Below are 22,049 nucleotides of genomic sequence, written 5' to 3' on the forward strand. Positions count from 1 at the left end.
CATCTATTTGCTGTCACCTCTGCAATATGGCCTATTTTATGTGGGTCCATCATCTAAATTCATAATACTTTTTGGCTGTTGTGCTTAACAACATCAGTTGGGTTTCCCCTTGTTAAAGCCTCTACATAGAGTCATGTCTCCTCCTCCTCTGTCATCCCCCCTCCCCTCTCCCTCTCCAGCTGAACACGCGCGCTCTCTCCTCCTTCCCTGGCAGACGTTTGGCTGCTGTCGCGCCTGCATCCTCTTGTCTCCGGCTCCTTTTCCACACGTGTTGACCGGAGTTTAACAGCTGAGAACATTAGAAAAAGATAGAAAGAAAAAAAAAGTTGCCTCTCCACGAGGCGACCCACAACAATGACCCCGTCCTGACTAAATTTGAATGGATTAAGCCAATCTATTCCGAGCTCTAATGAGATTAGAGAGCCAGCGCAGACGCGGGTCGCAGCGGCGCGGCACCTTTCGTTGAGCTCCTCGGGGAACCTTCCCACACACCCCTCTCCCGTGAACCAGCCGACCTGTCGGCGTGGAAATGGCGTTTTTTATGCCGTGGACGCGAGTGGAAAAGAACAGACGTTTGAATGCACGCTCACCTGTGCCGCTTCTGTGGCGCACGGATTCCTAGAAGTAAGAGAAGAGTTACAGCCGTGTGAGCAGTGGTAGAAAACAGAGGAGAAATGAAGTACCAGAAATATATAACGGTGATGCAGATGGCCATGGGAGTGACAGCATCCAACAAAGACTGCCTCCCCACCAAGAGACAGCTGTGGTGAGTACGCAGAGAGGAGACGGAGGAGGGAGGGAGGCGCGCCTCTGGATAGGAGCGTCTGTTGACCTGATCGCGTAAAAGTGGCACAAATGCTTTAATATGAAGCAATTTGCATTAAAATAGGTTCCCAATTTATAGTTATTGTCTTTCCGTTGATGTCAGGTTTCTCTTCCGATTGTGTTTATTTATTGTATCATTCACTGTCCTTCTGACGCTCCTTTTTACTCATAAATCATCACAGTGTGGAGTTTTTCACAAGGGTTCCTCTTTTTTAAACTTTAAATAACACCGGGAAGGAAAAAATAATTAACAGCTTTCATCACTTCAGAAGCGATGCTAGTGATATTCTCTGATGTTTCCAATCTTTTTTTATTTTTACTTTATTTCCAATATACTGAGAAGGTTATGAAGGTTATCTTCCTAGTTGTATTTGACAGTTATCACATATACTGTATAAAGGTTGTGCAGCTTACTACATTAGATTGTGTGACTTTTTCATTCCACAGTGTCAATAAGAAAAGCATGTTAAAGCTGGTTTTGAAAGCAGATTTTTTTTATATTTGACACTTCATTAGTATATTAATCTTAAACTTAAAACAAAAATAAAGGTATTAATTATCGACATCAATAAACTAACCTTAAATTGATAAATGAAGATTTCATGCAACTGTTTTCTTATGCATTTTGTAGAAAAAGGGAGGGTTATGTTTCTGCATCTAGAATTAGACAAACTTTATTCTCATTTGGTATGCACAGAGTGTATGCAAAATTAAATTTTGTAACATACAGTTTATAACAGTGTCATGAGATTGCAGTTGGAGTAAGATAAACATTACCAATATAAAGTGCAGCTGTGATCAGAATGTAACAATGAAGGAGAAAACGAAACCAGGTTAAATAAGGATGCACAAAGGCATTAATATGAAAAAGTTCAGCGCAGTGCAAAAATAAATATGGTGCAAAATGCAGATGAAACATCTAATCTAGGCTAGTCTTTCTGTTGATGTCAGGTTTCTCTTCCAATTGTGTTTATTTATTGTATCCTTCATTGTCGCTCCTGCAGGACCTTCTGACGCTCTTTCTTTTTACTCATAAATCATCACAGCTTTTAAACCAAACAGTTTTAGTGCAGAATTTTTCACAAGGGTTCCTCTTTTGTAAACTTTAAATAAATAATCACTTCAGAAGCTGCCTGCTTGAACCACGGTGATGTTGAAGCAATGCTAGTGGTATTCTCTGATTGGCTGCCTGTAGACCAGTTATTTGTATATCCACATGTTTTTTTTTCTGTATCTAAATATATCAGTTGTTCTATCAGTTGTTCTGTCTCTCTTATCTATTATTACTTCTTTGTTCAAGTTTTTAAAAATAGCTTTGTCGAGAGACTCTTGATTCCTTTTACTATTTGTCTGTCAATCAGTCTACATTTTCTAACAGAAATCAAGCTTTATTAATGTAGCTTTTTAAGTAACAAATGTCGCCTTTTATTTTACGATCCCTAAATTTGTGGCTAGTTTTGTTGCAATATCTCCACATTTTTTTGATTACTGAGAGAAATATATTGGATTTTATTTTTCTATGTTGTGAAAACTTTGATTGGATATTACTGTATAAATCTACTTGATTTTTACCTTTTTCAGTTGGTTGCAGTTATGAAGTAAATTCCCAACGATAGTCATCTTAGCACTTTACTAAAGAAACAAGATTCAGAATATCATACTATTGATCCAAATAAACTTTTGAAATAATTTGCATGTAATTTTTATTTTTTATGTGTTCTTTTGAAAACAGTTTTTACTACTACTGGCAGACATGCTGGCAAAATGTGGTAACTTTAGATTTTAGATATAAAGAAGAGCTGTTTATCAATCTGAATATATTCTATAGTAATCTGCAGAGTCAGATTTTTTTAATGTTCTTATGTTGAAACAGGTCACTATTTTAAGGTTAACATCCTAACTTTATATATTAACTTACAGCAATGTTTGTTTTTGTCCAAATTTTGACTGTGGTAACAAATTCTTTAAAAGCAAAGAGAACACAACCAGGTTTAGACCGGCTAAGACCAGAGTAACATTGCATTTGACATAGGCTAAAGGTGCCACAAATGTTGACATACAAGTAGTGAGTGATTGGCAGCTCTTTTTATGCCCCTCGTAATGAGCCTGATTGTTCTCAGGTTTGTGCTGCCAGCAGTAGCTTAGCTCAACTGAACCTGTCAGGAGAACACAAACACTACAATCCCTGATACTGGATATGCTTAGGGCAAATGACATGATATTTAATGTAGCTTATTTAAAGCATATTATTTTCCACCTCCAAAAGAATAAAAAATTATTTACCTTACTTTGCTCTAATAAACTATATTTTTTCAATGCTCAGTTAAAGTTCACTAGCAGGGGTGGAGCTACGGGTTGACCACGGGTGGACCAATCTTTGGACAACCGTGTGGCCACCAATGCCGGACAATTTGTTATTCCCTTATGAATGTGAGCAACAACTCATCGTTGTCGTTTATCTTCTTTTTTTGAGAACTGGCAGTTCTCTAAAAGAGAGGATGAAGACAGTGATACTCTTTAATAAAATAATAACCACTAACAACTGTAGAAGAAATAGCTTTGATTCACATTTGGAAGATTAGTAGAGGCGGCAACTACTGAAGGACTTTGTGGAGCAAAGCACATGATCTCTCATATTTGCCCGTGCTGCAGAGGAGCTCAGACTCAGAGGTAAGTCAAGAAGGGAGTTTTTATTCAGCATATTTAAAATGTTCTGTTAATTTAGAATAAAAAAGGCATTGTTTGCTGGGTAACAAAAGGACAAAACACTGTTTATTAATGTGTTACTTCTGCTCATTGTCTTTACTTATAACTAGCCTCTGAGTTAGCTGGAATGAAACTATTTATCCACCTGTTTCTCTTAGGAGAGATTATCCCTTAAGCTAGAAACATTTATCCTGTTTTTGTTTATGGTGTTTTCCATAATAGCTGATTTATTGTGTCACTGCTGTGAAGAATTTTTAGAAGTTTTTTAAATGAATCCCTGTGAAATGTCTGCTTATAATTTTATGTTTTTTTTTTTTTACTTTCTTTTCAACTAAAATGAAGAGAACAGTCACATCTTGCTTCAGTAGAAGTGCAGCAGGAGATGCAGTTTGAGACAAAACCAGACAATGAAGGAGGGCCATCAAAGGTTGTTCCTCTGAAAAGTAGTGTATCATTTTTGTGATAAAAAATACTGTATTTCTGAGTTCTGTGAATTTGCTGTTAAATGTCATTTAAACATCGTAAATAAAAATAATAGTTTTCACAGCAGTTTCCAATCTTTTTTTTTACTTTATTAACTTATTTCCAATATACTGAGAAGGTTATGATGCTGGTCTTCCTGGTTGTATTTGACAGTTATCAAATATACAGTATAGAGGTTATGCAGCTTGCCACATAAGATTGTGTGACATTTCCATTCCACAGTGTCAATGAGAAAAGCATGTTAAAGCTGGTTTTGAAAGCAATTTTTTGTAGTTGATATTTCATTAGTATATTGATCATAAACTTACAAAACAAAAATAAAGGTATTAATTATCCACATCAATAAACTAACCTTAAATTGATAAATGAAGATTTCATGCTCTTTTCAGAACTGTTTTCTTATGCATTTTGTAGAAAAAGGAGGTTTATGTGTCTGCATCTAGAGTTAGACAAACGTTGTTGTCATTTTGTATGCACAGAGTGTATACAAAATTAAATTTGGTTGCAAACAGCTTACAACAATGTAATGAGATTGCAGTTGGAGTAAGATAAACATTACCAATATAAAGTGCAGCCGTGATCAGAATGTAACAATGAAGGATAAAAAGAAAACTGTTTAGATAATGGTGCAAAAAGGCATTAATGTGAAAAAGTTCAACGCAGTGCAAAAATAATATGGTGCAAAATGCAGATGAAACATCTAATCTAGGAGTCTTTGTGTAATTAGAGATCACTGATTGTTACGTCCACACAAGACACAACATATTTAAGGACACGAGACAAAAGAAGATGAGGGTTCAATCAATTTTTATTTTCAAGTTCTCCACTTTTCTGATCTTTCCTAAGAGGGAAAAAGCAAAAAAATAGTCAGTTGGCCCTCAAATCCCGTGTCCCATAAAAAAAGAATCGAAAAAACGAGAAAAGAGAAAAAAAAAACTTCCAAAAAGTATTAACAGAAAGGTGGACCTGGTGAGCCGGCCAAAAAGAACAAAACGGCACAGCCGAGGGCCAACCCTACACAGGGCCGTCGAAGCCTCTGCTGAAGCCGGACTAAGCAAAAAAAAGAAAAAAGGGAAAAAACCTACATTAAAGAAAAGATCGAAAACAGGACCACCGGTCCCACCAGGCCAAAATCGGCAAACAACAAAAAAAAAAAACAAGAATTACCACATGGCAGCCTCGAGTCTCAGTTTCAGCCCGCTACCACGGGTCGAAATCAGGAGCGAGAGGAAAAGCGGCGTCTCAGCAGGGCGGGGTGGGGCGGCCTCCCACATTCTGAACGCCGGCCTATTTATAGGCGGGCCACAATGCCCCAAATTAACGTAATTAAATGTCAAAAGAAATAATCCAAACTCCAAAATTCTAACAAAGGATCCTTCAACAAAAGTAAAAAAAAACAACAAGGGAAAGAAATAAACAAAAGAAATAATAATGTGCCCGAAGCACATAACACTGATTAAATCTATTCACTGTGTATATTACACAGAACCAAATTATCAGTTTAGACAGTATCTTATAATATATGCAAATATAATTATTAGCAAGCATGAAAAAAAATGTTCTGCCTGGAACAGTGTAAATTGTCCGTGCTTCTGGCACTTTCCATTGAACTGTTTTAGGCCGCCCCCCCCCCAGTGCACATTGGCCCCTGGCTGGACACCCCTATGAAATGTTCTGGTTCTGTCACTGCTCACTTGCCACACCAAGACCCTTAATCACTGTGTAACATGTAGAGTTGGGAAATTACGCAAGTGGAACCTATTGGACAGCTACAATTTCTCACAACATTGCACCCCACTTCACAGACGTTTGATGGGCTGCAGCATTTATAGGCCTACTCCAGGGGTGGCCAATTCCAGTTCCTGAGGGCCAGTATCCTAGGCTGATGAACCAGACTAAATGTGAGATTAAATGTGTAATTTGGTCTGGCCCCGATGAATGAGACATCGGAAGATTGTTGATGAGAACAACCCGTTGTTTTTCAAACCATGTCTGTGCCTATTGGCCAACGCTCTGACCAATGAGCTGGTGGGGGAGTGTAAACGCTCTGACCAATGAGCTGGTGGGGGAGTGTAAACAAACATCCTGTCGGTAAAACAGCGAATACATTCTTCTTAAAAATGAATGAGCGTAGAGCCTCTTCCTGCTCACGTTTCAACGTAAACCCCAAACTCTAATCCTTCCAAAACTGATTCCAAAGCTGAGTCAAACGAGAACTGTTCAAGAGTTGTTGCCATCTTCCTTGTTTTGCTTTCTCCAGCGTCGCTCAGCTTTGTAGTTACGCCCTTTGCATCCAGAAATTCAAAACACATCTCTTCGTTCTGATTGGCCAGCCAGTTCTAGAGTCTGGGGCATTGATTGAGGCTAGAGCAAACTCGCAGGCAAAAATGCTTTTGGCCGAAGCGGGTGAGGCTAGTTTACTAGGCTACCGGTATCCTGCAACTTTTAGATGTGCCTTTGGTTCAACACACCAGATTCAAGTTATTAGATGATTGAGAGAACCCTGGAGGAACTGACTGCATACTGAGTAGGTAACTCAGCCATTTGATTCAGGTGTGTTAGCCCAAGGATGGATGTACAAGTTGCAGAATACTGGCCCCCAGCAACTGGAATTGTTCTGCCAAACCACCCCTCCCGATTTCTATGCTGATCTGTTACAAATTCTCCTAGATGCACGCAGTTGGGCAGGGAAGCATTGTCAAGCATAAACCAAGCTTAAGGGAGAGTCACAGATGAAATCCACTGCTATCCATAAAGAACACAATAGCTTTCGTTACATTTCAGACTAGTTTGAGGATCCCAAAGACAAAATGAAGCTCTTTATGGACAACAAAAAAGTGTATCTTTTCTATAAGTATGCAGCAAGTTACATCTTCATAAAAATTAGCAAATGCCAAGTGCGAAATTATAGTGGTGGTAGTTCAACAGACAGGCCAGGCATAACTGGAAAAAGTTTGTTTCTCTGTTACCCTGAGGGAGCGTGTAGTATTGCCACTGCTCCCCTATATAGAAAGCAGTAACCTGAGATATTTTGGGCACCTGATCAGGAGGCATTCCATGCACTTCTCTTTGTATGTTTCAGACAACTGATCGCATTTAGCCATTAATTTTACAGCAACCCCTTATCAGAACCTGCACATGATACAATGGAGAGAAGAACCCTCTTTTAACAGACTGAAATATCCATGAGAACCTGTCAGAGTGAGGAGCCATTTACCACAACCGTCTAAGAGTTTAAGAAGGAAAACAAAAAGAAGAAAATAACTTTCTCAAATCAAGTGAATACCTGGGAATACACTAGAATGAGCCACAAAGTGTCCCTGTAATACCCTACTATGGACCGATGAATAGAGTATCTGCTACATATATTCTACTTACACCTCTTCGCTTGCCCTGACGCTTCCTGTTTGCTTGCATTCTTTAACTTTTAACTTTTTATCTCTTAGCAAAAATTACAGAAAACTTAGATTAAGCTACTTGTTAGCATTTGAATCTGAAGGAAGGATGAGTTAAAAGTGGGTATGTAAACTAAACAGTTCAGCCCACAGCCAGCTTAATAACTTAGCCAACAAACACATTGCAGATTGAAATGAGAATAAACCCACCTGAACCAGGTTAGAACCAATAGGATAACTTAAAAAATATGTATTTGTATAGCTATAGTTATCTGCTACAGAAACAACAATAAATGTCTTTTAATAAATGAAAAGCTTGAAAAATTATAAATGCAAAAGAAAAAAAGACATGAGAAAGTGCTACGCTTAGGACTTCTCTCAGAGAAAGAGCAATATCAGATGTGCATGGTGGATTGCATCATGCTTTACGCTATGCAGTAAGAATTAATATAGCAGATTAACATCTCAGGCTTTGTTATTACATGTGAATGCGGCACATATAAAGCAGACCTTGGGGAGTGATTTTTTATTTTTTTTTTACATTGGGACCACAGATAGTTCTGATCCCGTGCAAATTAGTTTTTTTTTCTAATAGCTCTCCAGAAAGAAGGTCCTAGTTCTGTATTACACTCCCCAATGTTGTATTTCCTATTTCCTTTTTGTATCCTTCTTAAAACCCATTTTCCTAGTTAATTTACATCCTTGATATGTGAACCACAGTTATATTGTGTGGAAGTATATGCACCATTGGGGGTGCAAAATTCAAAACAAACAATAGGCCATTTTAGAGTTTAAAAAAGTATTGACCCCCATTTATGCTGGTGAAGATTCTCAATTATTCAGGTCATAGTCATTCCAAAAAAGTTTAAAAAAACAATCCACTGGACTTTGTTTCCAAGTTTGAAGAGCTCTTCAAACTTGGAAACAAAGTTCAGTGGATCGTTTTTTTTTTTGGAACCTCCATATACTCCATTTACTGTATTATTGTTCATCGTTTACTGTACACATTTTTTGTGCTCTGGGCCCCCAAATGCTTAGTACTGCACATTATCTTACTTTAACCTTATTTTTTGTCCTAAAATATGTCACATGGTTTTTTTAAGCATCAGGTTTTCCGTTACATGTTCTAATGCTAGCTTGATCATGTAGTCCTGGTACATATCTAGGTAATCTTTAGAAGTAATGGTGTTGCATACCTTTGCATACCACCCACTAGCACTCGTCTTAACAATAAACAGCTGCTTTGATTACCTCCAGTCAGGCTTCTGTTCTTATCACCAGATGGTGATAATTCAGGTCCAGAGAGAAAAACAGTCTACTTTTCCTTTATCGTCTTCACTTAACCAGCCGATTATTCCCTGGTTTGTGTTGTTGAGGTGGAAATACAAATGCCTGGAACTAATTTCTGCCTTTTACTCTGTGCTCACCACAGTACAGAGACTGACCTTGCCAAGGTGTATAGCTCCCCATATGTCAAAGAATAATCTATGAAATTCTTCTGTGGGCCTATTAATCCCTGAATGGCTTGCCACCAAAATTTCTTACAGACTCATCAGTGTAATAGCTGCCCAGACATCTCAGGTCTTCTGGCTCAAGTCTACTCCAGATACCAAGAACAAGAACCAAACGAAAGCAGCTTGTAGTATTTATGCTCCCGTAATCTGGAATAAACTCCCAGAAAGCTATAAAATTGCTGAAACCCTAAGTTGCTTTAAATCAAGGATAAAACCCATTTGTTGAGTTGCCTTTGATTGTGCTTTTTAAACATTATTACATTAAGTTTGTTATTTTACTTTCTTTAACTGCTGCTATTTACGCTGTTTTTCCAACGTAGTATGTGAATCGTAAATAATATTTTAAAAATTTTTATGTCGCTTTAACTATTCTGTTTTTTTATGTTTAGTGTTATTATTAGTTTTTCATGTTATACTACTGCAATGTACTTATTTCTTTTCCTTATATCTTTTGTTTATGTGAAATATTTTGAATTGTCTTGATACTTTTTTTCAAATTGCTTTACCTTTAATATACCATTAGTAGATTAGTTTTTATTGTATTTTATTTTTTTGACGAATTGCCATGATTACATATTGCCATTATAACAAAAGCTGTTTATTGTTAAAGGAACTTTTATCATGAGGGGATTGAAGTCCTATTTTCCATCAACCAACCAGGTAATGATCTCTCTGAGTGGTTGCCAAATAAAAGGGAAGGCACAAAAACATTAACAGCCTAATTAAATTTACAGGTTTCTAGCTTCCCTACTTTAGTGCTAAAAACCTTATATTTATGGCTAAAACTGTATCTCATATATTTTCATGCAAGACTTATTTATCGTAATGAAATGTATTGATTTATGACATAGCTTTACTTAGAACCCTTTTTTCCATCAATAAGGCTGAAATTACATTTTACTCCTGTGCATCCTTATTTATAGCCTCCCTTAAAACCCTCCTTATCCCTTGTTCTTCTCTGTTCTGAGTGCATTTTAGAAAAGAGACATTACTCTCAAGGGTGTACTGATATCGATTTCCAGATAACAGTCGGGAGGACAAAGTAGAGACAGTACAATAAGACATAAATTACAGAAATAAAATGAGAATGATGACTTTTCTCATAGAGCTAGTCACAGTATTTATCCTTTTAGATGTTGCACATGTCAAGATTTAACTACTATATATATATTTTAAAAAATATATATATATATAAATGCACCAATGTGCATGCACATTGCATATCCTGTAAAAAAAAAAAAAGGCTAAATAAAAACTATATTTGGAAAGTAACCCAGAGCGACAATGCTCACTCTGTTTGTACTAATTTACTTGTCTTGTATATTTCTTCATTCAATAGATAAAACAAGGCTCACATACATTATTACATAATTAACCCTGTTTGCAAGGACAGTTTTTGACAAGGACACTTTAGGCAATGGACCAGGGGAGCACTGAAAAAATAACTTTGTGCATTTATATGTTGTTGGGGGAGAGTAGAATAGGGAGATTAGACTTCACCTTTTACTCTGTCATGGGATTGAAAAAGACTTCCCCCTGATTGAGCGTTCTGATTGGCTGCATGACTGGCAGATGGAGGGTTATGTCCAGGACGCCTTTCATTCAGGAACCGCTGCCTGTTTGTAACTGAGATCCAGCTGGTGTCTGGGATGCCTGTCATGGATGTGAATAACTGTATAACTTGCATTAATCAGTTATTAATCACACATTATTATTATTGGTTATCTCCTATTAGTTAGGTCATTGGTATCATATGTGACAGAGTGACACTTTAGTTTTTCCAGTTTTCTGTTCAGAGGTCTCATCAAAGGGACATCATGTGTGTGGGTGGTGGGTCTGTGTGGGGTGGGGGGCATCTACTAAAACAGGATTATTGTATTACCTCTGACAGCCATTGGAACGGTTAGAGCTGAGCCAGAGTGCATCGGCAGTGCGTGCTTCGTGGAATCTTCAAATGCACTCACTGACATTCCTTGTCTTTATTCAGAGTGACTTCAGATTCCAGATCACTGGAATTGCATGTTAACTACTACAGTAACCTACTTCTGAAATGGGCATAATAGGGAGTTTCTTTTTTGCACTTAATCAATGTGTTTTCTCATCATAAACAATTAATCTCCAACAAAAAGACAACTTCAATATGACAATGGTGTTTAATTTATTTTACTGTCACTTACCAATCCTTATATTAGCATTCATAACCCATGAAGTTTTCCATTGTTTTCCATGTTCCAACAGGGGCTGCTCAATATTGGAAGATCTTGTGATGGAAAGGATGTTAGTATTGTGCTATGACAATTTAGGTTGTAAATATTTTCTAGAATTTTTTTTTCCTCATCGGTGCTTTTTGCTCTCTGAGACATACAGCATTTTGATGAATGTCATTTGTGTCTGATATGAGGTTCTTCTGCCACGAGACCCTATCCAAATGGCTAAATATTAAACAAGCATGTAAAATTCAAGTTTGTTACACTCTGATATAGTAGGCCACAGTAACTTTACTAAAAAAAGTCCTTTGGAGACTATACTTTAGTATATATGTTCATCCATTGTTAGAACACTCTAGACTCACAACTCTAGAGTCACAACTCTAGAGTGAGTAGTGGCTATATGCCCCTACTCACTTTGCACCAATTCACAAAAGATGTTGTTTCAAGTTACTTTACAGTAGCAATAAAATGCTCATGTTTAAATTTGTTTCAGTCTTTGCTACATTCAGACAGATTGATTAAAGGGCACCTATGAATATATGTATCAATGTCTTGCCAAAGATTAAATTTATGTCTCGATTTTGAATCGGCCATTTGATGAGAAGTTTAACTTCAGCTCATACCGCAATTTTCTCTTTAATATTTTTTGCATGTAAAATGTTTGCTTGCAGTTTATAACTCCCTCTAAGCAGCTATTGACCAGCAGGGAAACAGCATTCTCACAAAAGGATGCTGCCACCTCTATGTTTCACTGTTGCAGTGTTAGTTTAATCCAAAAGGTTTTGGTCTTTTTTTCTCGCATTGGTACCATCTTGTATAAGCAGCGGGAAGCACCTCTTGAAAACAAAAAAAATATTGTAAGAAAATCTGTTTATACACTCCAGTTGTCTAATGACACTGAAATATGTATCTGACAAGCAACCTGTTTTAAATGACTGCACCATTATCTTACAATCTGATATAAATAAACTGCAACTCAAACTGGCCCTTATTTTTGTAAATGGTCTACATGGTTATTTTTAAATATAGTACTAGATTCTGAGTTTCTCCAGAATAATGTTTTTTAACATTGTCTAGATCTAAGCTTTTATGTTCAGGGTCTCATCTATGAGAATTGCCTCTCCTCATGCATCTCAACACATAACAAAAGTCCACAAATTAAACTACATGGTTAAAGGTTTCAATAAGTGTCAAATCAAAATGTGCTTGTTACATATGCATGTTTAGGTATTTGTCATTTCTCCTAATTGTTCATTCACCTTTAGATAAGTTGGGATTTTGTGTTACAGGACACAAAGCTACATGTTCTCAGATGCATTTGTTTTAATGTGTCCTTATGGGACATTTATTTGATGCTGTTGTTTAGTAGATGTTTATTTTGATCCACCTTACTTATCATCAACATTAATGAAGGTAATAGCCTTTACAGTGTGATGAAAAAACTACCAGATGCTAAATGTGTTTTGGAATCTATCTCAAGCGGTTAATGCCATAATAATGTTCTTATTATGGTAACTCAACTTGTGTTTTTTACATATAAGCCTTTGAATCAGTTTTTACCTTCAAATTTAAAGTCAGAAAGAGACAAAACAACCAATAGAATTATTCCAGAATTTCTGCAATGTTAAGAAAGAATAAGAGAACATCTTGCTAGCTTGGGATTATCTACAAATAATAATTAGTCTTTGTTGGAGTTAATGCGGGGGCGTATTGTTCTGGTTTGTCTACCAGATGTCTATCCTGCAACCCTCCCGAGTTACAACTCAGCTTGGCGCTCTTGTTGCTTAATGATGCATTAAGCCAGCATTCCCAGCCCCTGAAACATACTCAGCCCCAAACAGATACAGTAGACACAGCAGCCAGTTTGCAAATTCCAGTTAGGGAATTTATGAGACATTACCTCACTTAGACTGACAAGGCCTTGCTTTCCTCAGCAGTAATCTAAGTAGATCAGGGTTGATAAACATGATCAGTATTTCATTTTTTTAAATCAACAGAAAAATATTTTGGTCCATAAAGGAAAACACTAATCTCACCAGTTTTTAAAAATGGGAATGAGATGCTTATGTGGTTGTTTGCATTTTGTTGTTGGTATTTCCGTCCATTAGAAACTCACATGTTCTTACTTTGGCAGTACGACTGTAATCTCCTCTCAGATGGTTTATGCCACTAAAGGGAACAGATTACCCAGGGTTTATTGACTTGTGGCTCACCCTGTTACCCCCTCCCACCCATGTGCATCCTGTGGGACAGAGTTATACAGTATGTGTGGTCAATCATTTGTGTGTATGTTATGATAGATGTGTGGGTGTCTGTGCCAGAAGGAATATATATTGGGTTTACCTTTCTGTAAAGACTCTTTAGGCTTATTTTAATAGTAAGACCCTTAGGAATATATTATTTATTTTCTGCCATCTTAGCTATGGAATGGCTAAAATAAAATTGTACAAATTACATTCTAATAATTTAATTTTGCTCTGAAAATAAAAATAAATATGCAAAAATGTTTTATTAGACTTAATACTATATAATGTAAGTCACCCAAAGGTGAACAGTTTTTTTTTTATTTTTTTTTACATAAATGGTTGTGTTAACTCTTACGCTGACATTGGTTAATATTACCTATTGAATGGTACATCTTAAGAATATAATTTGGTTTTGCTATCTGTGTATTATATTTTCCATACAAACATATATAGGAATTAGATTTAAGATTCCTTTTTATCTATAAAAAACAACAGCAAAAAAGGAACACTTATTTAGAAAGGTTGTGGGACTCTCATGGCAGAATGCATCAACCACATTTTAAGATCATATTTCCTTCCATCTTCAAACCAGTTAAGACTATCAAAACAAGCATTAATAGATATAAGCTGAAATGTGTTTCCATTGTTATGAAAATATAACAGTTTGTTAATTTCACCTTAATATTTATTTGGGAAACACTCAAGTTTATGGAAGGCCCTAGCAATATCAATTTCATGCAAAATTTATCTTTATACAGAAGTATTCTGATATTTACAACTGTCATAATAACTTTGACTTAAATATTTGTTAATTTCCTAGGCTTGCAGTTGTTGTTAAAACCTCCATATGCACATTGGTAAACAGCAAAATAGAAATGTACTACTTCACTAAAAAGTTTCATGAAGTATTAAAATTCAAATATATGAAATATCCTGCCTGGTGGTTTAACACTGTGCCAACACTGGGTCTTACTTATTGAAAGTACAAACAGAATGCATTTGTTAGTTCCTAGCGGCTCGTAAAACATACCAATTGGGGCCATTTTGCTTTTTCATAAATACATTGAACATATGATCTCTGCTGTTCATGGGTGGATCTAGACAGGGGCCAGTGCCTCTGTAAAATTGAAATGATGATGAAATGAAATTTATTCGAACATGATACAAATATAAAAATAAAATAGTGAACAGTAACAACAAGTGCATAAAAAAGAAGAGAAAAATACAGATATTTAAAATTGGCCCTGGCCCCAGGTATGGCCCCTGTACTTAAGAAATAATGTTAAATCAGTTGTTTATAATGACACCAAATCCACATCTGATTGGTTCATTGGAGCAATTTCATTTGTTAGGTTTACAGTTTTACTTTAACTATGACTTTGATGTTAGGGTGTTGCACTTTAAGCTTCAGCAATACTGAGATAGGATAGAAGTTTTCATCCGATTGCAATGATTGATTGACTTTATATACAGTATATACAGTGCATCCACATATGACAGCTTTTTTTATAGTAGGATCATTGTAGAGGGTTTGTAATTGGACAATAGTAATTGCACATTATACATTGCACAAGTTATTGCCCTTGTATTGTCGCATTGTAGAGTCTGGTTGCAGCAGAGATGAATGACCTGCAGTAGCACTCCTTTTTGCAAACAGGGTCTAAATGTCTATACCTTAATTGAGATTAAGAATCTTAATTAAGGTCTAATCTAAATTAAGACCTGAAGTCTGTGGAGTTAGTCTTGACTTGTTTTGTTGTATAATTTAAGGTGGAAATTCATTAGAAAATCCTTTGATCTTAACAGGTTACATCTATATCCTCAGCACCTTAGCCCCTGTCTGATGTTAAAACCTTTACCCCTAAACAGGCTTTTAAAAATATTAATACTAACCCTTCCATCTCAGGGGCAGACATTGGGGTGTGTACACCGTGTCTTCGAACTCTTCATGTTGGTTCCGGACAAAAAAAACTTTGAAGACCCCAACTTTAGATATTATATTTGAATATTTCCTATTGTGGCATTTGACAACAGTAACAAACATCTTTGCTATTAATTTAGATCAGAGTGTAAATTCCTGAATACCTTAAAACCTGTGTCACCTGTGTGAAGCTAACAATGTTGAGTTTAGATGGCCTAACAACTAGTGCACAATGCTTTTCAGTCACCTAAAGAACTTCTTTGTATCAGTAATAAGGACATTAGAGGTCTTTTAGACTCTCAGGTCAGTCAGACTTGGAGGGGTCCTGACTTCAAAAATTTGTGAGTCATTCGTTCTTGGTCTCTTGTGGCTCTTGACTGTCACGATGGCTTAGCAGAAAAAAAGAGATGGGATCCATCACTGCCATCTGACAAACAGAAGGAAACAGAGGGAATTCACTGACAGAAGTCCCTATTTTTGCTTTTGTTCTTTGCAATTTTTGATCTGTCTGTCAGATTTAAGACTTTTCTGAGTTACAAGGGACTCTTTACCCTTTCTTTAGCCTGCTGTAATAAATAGTACAGCAGGGTAAATCTTAAGGACCTTCAGTCTTAAAGTAAACTATTGAAAGATGCTTAAATCTTTTCTTCTTATTTAATGCTGATGTCTGTTTTTTCCAGATATGGGAAGTATGTTTAGTTAGTGTTTTTGTCTGTTGTCCTGAGTCTTGCCTGTGAGCCTTCTCTCAGCAGGGGTGAGAAAGCTCTCGAGATGTGACCGTTGTCGAACCCTGTTCAACGCACGTCTACACGCCTAATCTGGTCTGTCCATCTGTTGATCTGTCTGGCCTAAAGAGAGTTCTAATCCATGTCATATGCCCAGTTTGCATTTCATAGCTGTCATACATAGCACATCCTGAAAAGTTTTTACTTGTTTTCTATCCTCCACAAACTTTTTAAAGGATTATGCTAGCTTTGCAACATATCTGTCATTGTTTTATTTTTCAGTAAGGGAATGTCAGCAGGGTTATTGTGACAGAGTTGGATGTGTCATGTGTGTTCTTCTTGTTGCCGCTTGCCCCTTAACTTTCAAGGAGACCCATGAGCAAAATGATGCATGTTCATCGGCATCGGTCAGGCATTACGAAGAGATTTGCTCATCCTCTGAGCCATATGCTGACAATGTATCTCTGCCCTGTCTCTTTGCATTATTTAAGGGACTTTTGTCTAATTCTATCCATATACAAAGAAGTTAGATGCTTGGAGGTAAATTTCCACATGCTTGTATGTCTTTTTTGTACTACATAGTTTGTACTGTTTTGCACTCCTGAAAACTTTAATTTTTCACATCTGTCTAATAGAAAGTAGAAAATACTGACTGACTAAAAGGTTTTCTTTTGAAAAAAATCAAAAAAGTGCATGAATTAGTAAAAATGGTCATGGAGATAACTAAATGTATTGCTGTTACCTTATGATTTTAAAACATAAACACCAAAAAAATCCCATCAGGATTGTTTTGGTCTAAACAAGGTATTGGAGACAATATAGAAAACAGATGAAGATGAAGCATCAAGTTGGGAACTTGTTTGAGGATTTGACAGAATATCTAGGGTAAAACTTTATGACTAACCTCTGTGTTTAAGTAAGTGTTCATGACTCCTACAGCTTTGCTGTCTTTATTAGATGAGACATACTTGCGTTTAGTCTGTACTTCTCAGTCTCATTCAAGAAAACTCAACCTTATCCTTTCAGTCATTAAGGTTGTAGTGAGATATCCCTAATAACCATTGTAGTTTCTAAATCATTTTGAAGAAAAGTCAAGCTGCATATAAAACCATAAGTGTAGGTTAAATTACTCAATATTAATGACTTATTATTTCCTTTTTTCATTTCTAACAAAAGGGGATCTGTTTTTACTATGCTGTATAAATTTGATTCCAAACATGTAGCTGAAGTCTGTCTGTCTGTCTGTCTGTCTGTCTGTCTGTCTGTCTGTCTGTCTGTCTATCTATCTATCTATCGATCGATCGATCGATCGATCCATCCATCCATCCATCCATCCATCCATCCATCCATCCATCCATCCATCCATCCATCCATCCATCCATCCATCCATCCATCCATCCATCCATCCATCCATCTATCTATTATGATAATCAAACCAGCCTCATCGTTAAAAGGATTCTTTTGAAATAGATTTGATTCTGTTCAAAATAAAACCATTAGGATCCTCTCAAACCTCATAAGTCTTTCCTCAGTAAGTGAGGCAGCATAACAGCTAACCATACAATCTGGTCAATATTTGGGCTGTTTTATTTCAGTTGAGAATGCTGATTAATTGAAACCCTTTACTTGTATGTTAGACCCAATGCCAATAATATTTTTAAGAAGGTGTTCTATTAATCTTCATTACTTCATTAATGGACATTTAATGCAGGCTTTTAAGGTAGCATTAGTTAAACCTTTACTTAAAAAAACCTGTTTTCAGTAACACTGACATAAAACCTACATCAGATATTCCTTAGATTCATGAGAAAATTGTTGCTAATTAAGTGTGTGAGCATTTACATAGACATGTACTGTTGGATTTTAAAGTTTATTTTAGCACTGAAACAGCACTGAACGACATACTAAAATAATATTCTAGTAGCATTACATGTCAGGTTAGATAGGAAGAACATTATGAGATTTTATGAAAGGACTGCCTGTTCAATCAGATCACTCTTTTTTCCTCTGTAATGGCTGTTTAATATGCTGTTACAGAATATTTCAAAAGTTCTGCTGCTTAGGGATTATTAGTTGTGTGTACAGTTACCACAAGTCTTCTACAGAGTGAAATCAGCCGAAAAGCTTACTATTTTAAGTTAACCATAAAGGGGGAAAAAAATCATGATTTCTCTGCACTATAGTTTATTACTTTCTTAAAAGGATGTTAGGACTTATTTACCTTTTGTTCTGTAGCACTGATGTCACCAATCACGTAGCGGTGGCGGGACAGCGGCCTCACAGCTTGCCAACGGGGGTTGGACACAGCTTTTTTTGTAATGGTTGGAAGCCATATGCCAATTGTTTGCCCATGTTTGAAAAAGCCGGGTTAACACGCTAATTTCAATGGGAAAGAGGCTATGAAGATTAGTGTTCATCCATTAGTATTCTGTCCCACTAATCACATTGCTGTTTCTAACCAAAAAAGTTTATATTTTAAAAAGGTTACTGTCTGAGCCAAAAGTCAACATTCCTTGTTTTATAAAGTTGTACCATTTTCATCTTTAATGTAGTTTTATGTATATCTACTTCAGATAATCTCTCAAAAGGTATTCTGGGATACTTTGCTGGGATTCTCTTTTCAGATGAGATCATATATTAAGCTTGGCCAGTGATCTCTTATTGCACAGCAGGGTGAGACTCTATTTTGGGCTACAGTCTCATGTAATATTCATTAGTTTCACCTCTTGCGTATTGCAGTTTGTGGCTAATGTTTCTTGTTACTTCTTTATTTTTAGTCTCTGAAAGGCTTTCATTGTCTGCTGCTTGTATTGATGAGGGTCAAATTGGGTGTGTTTTGTGATTACACTCCAGCCTGTTTGTGGGCTGCTCCATATTTCTCCAGAGGCAGTTAAAGTGAAACTTACTTCTGTCTGCTCAGACAGCTCAGGCTGGGTCTAACTGATTAGCTTTCGAGGTTTAATATGTACTTGTGAAATCCTGCAGCCTCTGTGAAGATAAATCATTCATAGGTTGGCAGCAAGTGAGAAGTCATACTTGCAACGTTTAATACTTTTAAGATCTGTTTTTTTTCCGTTTGCTGTCTCTGTTCATTTCTTTATTGAGCATTTTAGATAATCATAATCAGTTTTGTTTTATTATATAAACGTAATTTACTAGAGATGGTCTTCCTATATGCTATATGCCTCCTGAATTTTCAGCCAGCTTCTTTGTTTCCTTTGATTAATCCAGGTGTGTGTTACCTAAGTAACCATGATGGCAATATCCAGAGACACCTGGATTATTAGTCTGTCCAGTGATGACAGACAGGATACAAAGGAGGTGGCTGAAGTTCAGGAAGTAGTGGAGTTGAGCATATTGCCAATTAAACTAAAAAACAGCTTGTGAGCAAACTGTTTACAAAACCAATTGAATATACTGAAAATATCTACACAAAGAACACAAACTTCTGCTGAGAGAAACCAACCCACACTGTGGTTCTCAACAGTAGATAAAAGTAGTTTTGGTGATGAGAGTTTTTTAATAGGTTATATACAGTGGGGCAAAAAAGTATTTAGTCAGCCACCAATAGTGCAAGTTCTCCCACTCAAAAAGATGAGAGAGGCCGATAATTTTCATCATAGATATACCTCAACTATGAGAGACAAAATGAGAAAAAAAAAATCCAGAAAATCACATTGTCTGATTTTTTAAGAATTTATTTGCAAAATAAGGTGGAAAATAAGTATTTGGTCAGTTACAAACAAGCAAAATTTCTGGCTCTCACAGACCTGTAACTTCTTCTGTAAGAGGCTCCTCTGTCCTCCACTCGTTACCTTCATTAATGGCACCTGTTTGAACCCGTTATCATTATAAAAGACACCTGTCCACAACCTCAAACAGTCACACTCTAAACTCCACCATGGCCAAAACTAGAGAGCTGTCAAAGGGCACCCGAAACAAAATTATAGACCTGCACCAGGCTGGGAAGTCTGAATCTGCAATAGGTAAACAGCTTGGTGTGAAGAAATCAACTGTGGGATCAATTATTAGAAAATGGAAAACATACAAGACCACTGATAATCTTCCTCGATCTGGGGCTCAACACAAGATCTCACCCCATGGGATCAAAATGATCACAAGAACGGTGAGTAAAAATCCCAGAACCACACGGGGGGACCTAGTGAATGACCTGCAGAGAGCTGGGACCAAAGTAACAAAGGCTACCATCAGTAACACACTACACCGCCAGGGACTCAAATCCTGCAGTGCCAGACGTGTCCCCCTGCTTAAGCCAGTACATGTCAAGGCCCGTCTCAAGTTTGCTAGAGAGCATTTGGATGATCCAGACGATCACTGGGAGAATATCATATGGTCAGATGAAACCAAAATAGAACTTTTTGGTAAAAACTCTACGCGTCGTGTTTGGAGGAGAGAGAATGCTGAGTTACATCCAAAGAACACCATACCTACAGTGAAGCGTGGGGGTGGAAACATCATGCTTTGGGGCTGTTTTTCTGCTAAGGGACCAGGACGACTGATCCGTGTGAAGGAAATAATGAATGGGGCCATGTATCGTCAAATTTTGAGTGAAAACCTCCTTCCATCAGCAAGGGCATTGAAGATGAAACGTGGCTGGGTCTTTCAGCATGACAATGATCCCAAACACACCGCCCAGGTAACGAAGGAGTGGCTTCGTAAGAAGCATTTCAAGGTCCTGGAGTGGCCTAGCCAGTCTCCAGATTTGCACCCCATAGAAAATCTTTGGAGGGAGTTGAAAGTCTGTGTTGCCCAGCGACAGCCCCAGAACATCACTGCTCTAGAGGAGATCTGCATGGAGGAATGGGCCAAAATACCAGCAACAGTGTGTGAAAACCTTGTGAAGACTTACAGAAAACGTTTGATCTCTGTCATTGCCAACAAAGGGTATATAACAAAGTATTGAGATGAACTTTTGTTATTGACCAAATACTTATTTTCCACCATATTTTGCAAATAAATTCTTTAAAAATCAGACAATGTGATTTTCTGGATTTTTTTTTCTCATTTTGTCTCTCATAGTTGAGGTATATCTATGATAAAAATTACCGGCCTCTCTCATCTTTTTGAGTGGGAGAACTTTCACTATTGGTGGCTGACTACCGTAAATACTTTTTTGCCCCACTGTATAAGTTACATTAAGTCTGACAACTAGAATCCATCTTTTAGTTTAACTACAACATTTATATAAAAGCAGGAATTTGTGTATAACATATTTTAAAGCAAAAACAGAGTACAAAATAGATTCTTGAACTAATAATTTATCCTTTTTGTTATTTAACAGTTGTTCAGTAAAGGCTTTAGATGTCCCTTAGGGGAAATGTGCAGGCATAAGAAAGCAGCATAAATGAAGACATAAAAATTTAAAAACTGACAAGGATCTCCATTTAAAAAATCTGTGATTAATTTAGATAATCCTCACATGCAATATATGAACACATACCCACACAACAAACATTTAAGTATCCATAAGCACACATACGTTTATAACCAGAATAAATGATATGCGTTCATGCAGTACATACATGCATATAGTCACAGATGAATGGAGTGTTAGTTAAGAAAAAGTACAGCTATGGGAACAAAGCTGGTTTCCCTCTTTTGCGGGAGCTTGGTCAGCCAAGCACTTGTTTGGAGGGCAGCCATTTAAAGGCACAGTGAAGTGGATGTAAGGCATACTAATAATGCTATATGCTAAGCTGCTGGTCTCATAATAAGTTCCATACAAGTAGCCCTCTGATCCAAGAACAAACGTTGAATGTGGTTGCATCATAGTGAACCACCTCCGTATTACTAAGGTTTGGTCTGTATTTTACTTTTAACTTAAATATTTTGTATATTATTTTATATATTTTGATCCTAAATCAATACTTACAAAACAATATTTAGTTTATTCCCTTACCACATGTATTTGCTATTTGCCTGAAAAAGCCAGAGGATATGGAAAAATAAAACTCAGATGCTGCCTTAATGTGTATTTGACACTGTAGCATATGCGTTTTTTTT

At 36.7% G+C, this 22,049-nt stretch overlaps 1 protein-coding gene across 8 annotated transcripts in view; it reads left to right on the top strand.

The window, feature by feature from the left end:
• The first annotated feature begins 223 nt into the window (after positions 1 to 223).
• The window catches only part of tjp1a (tight junction protein 1a), a 131,291-nt gene continuing 109,465 nt past the window's right edge, over positions 224 to 22,049 (top strand). For 4 of the 8 annotated variants that reach the window (XM_038283810.1, XM_038283812.1, XM_038283813.1 and 1 more), the window contains exon 1: positions 225 to 766. In XM_038283810.1, coding sequence (XP_038139738.1) covers positions 675 to 766 — 92 coding nt within the window. In that variant the 5' untranslated portion in view covers positions 225 to 674. Of the gene's footprint in view, positions 767 to 22,049 lie in introns of all 8 variants that reach the window. The other 4 variants (XM_038283814.1, XM_038283815.1, XM_038283817.1 and 1 more) reach the window with 2 other exon arrangements.

Source organism: Cyprinodon tularosa, unplaced genomic scaffold, assembly GCF_016077235.1.
Source record: "Cyprinodon tularosa strain WSP-4 unplaced genomic scaffold, ASM1607723v1 ctg197, whole genome shotgun sequence".
Lineage (NCBI taxonomy): Eukaryota > Metazoa > Chordata > Actinopteri > Cyprinodontiformes > Cyprinodontidae > Cyprinodon > Cyprinodon tularosa.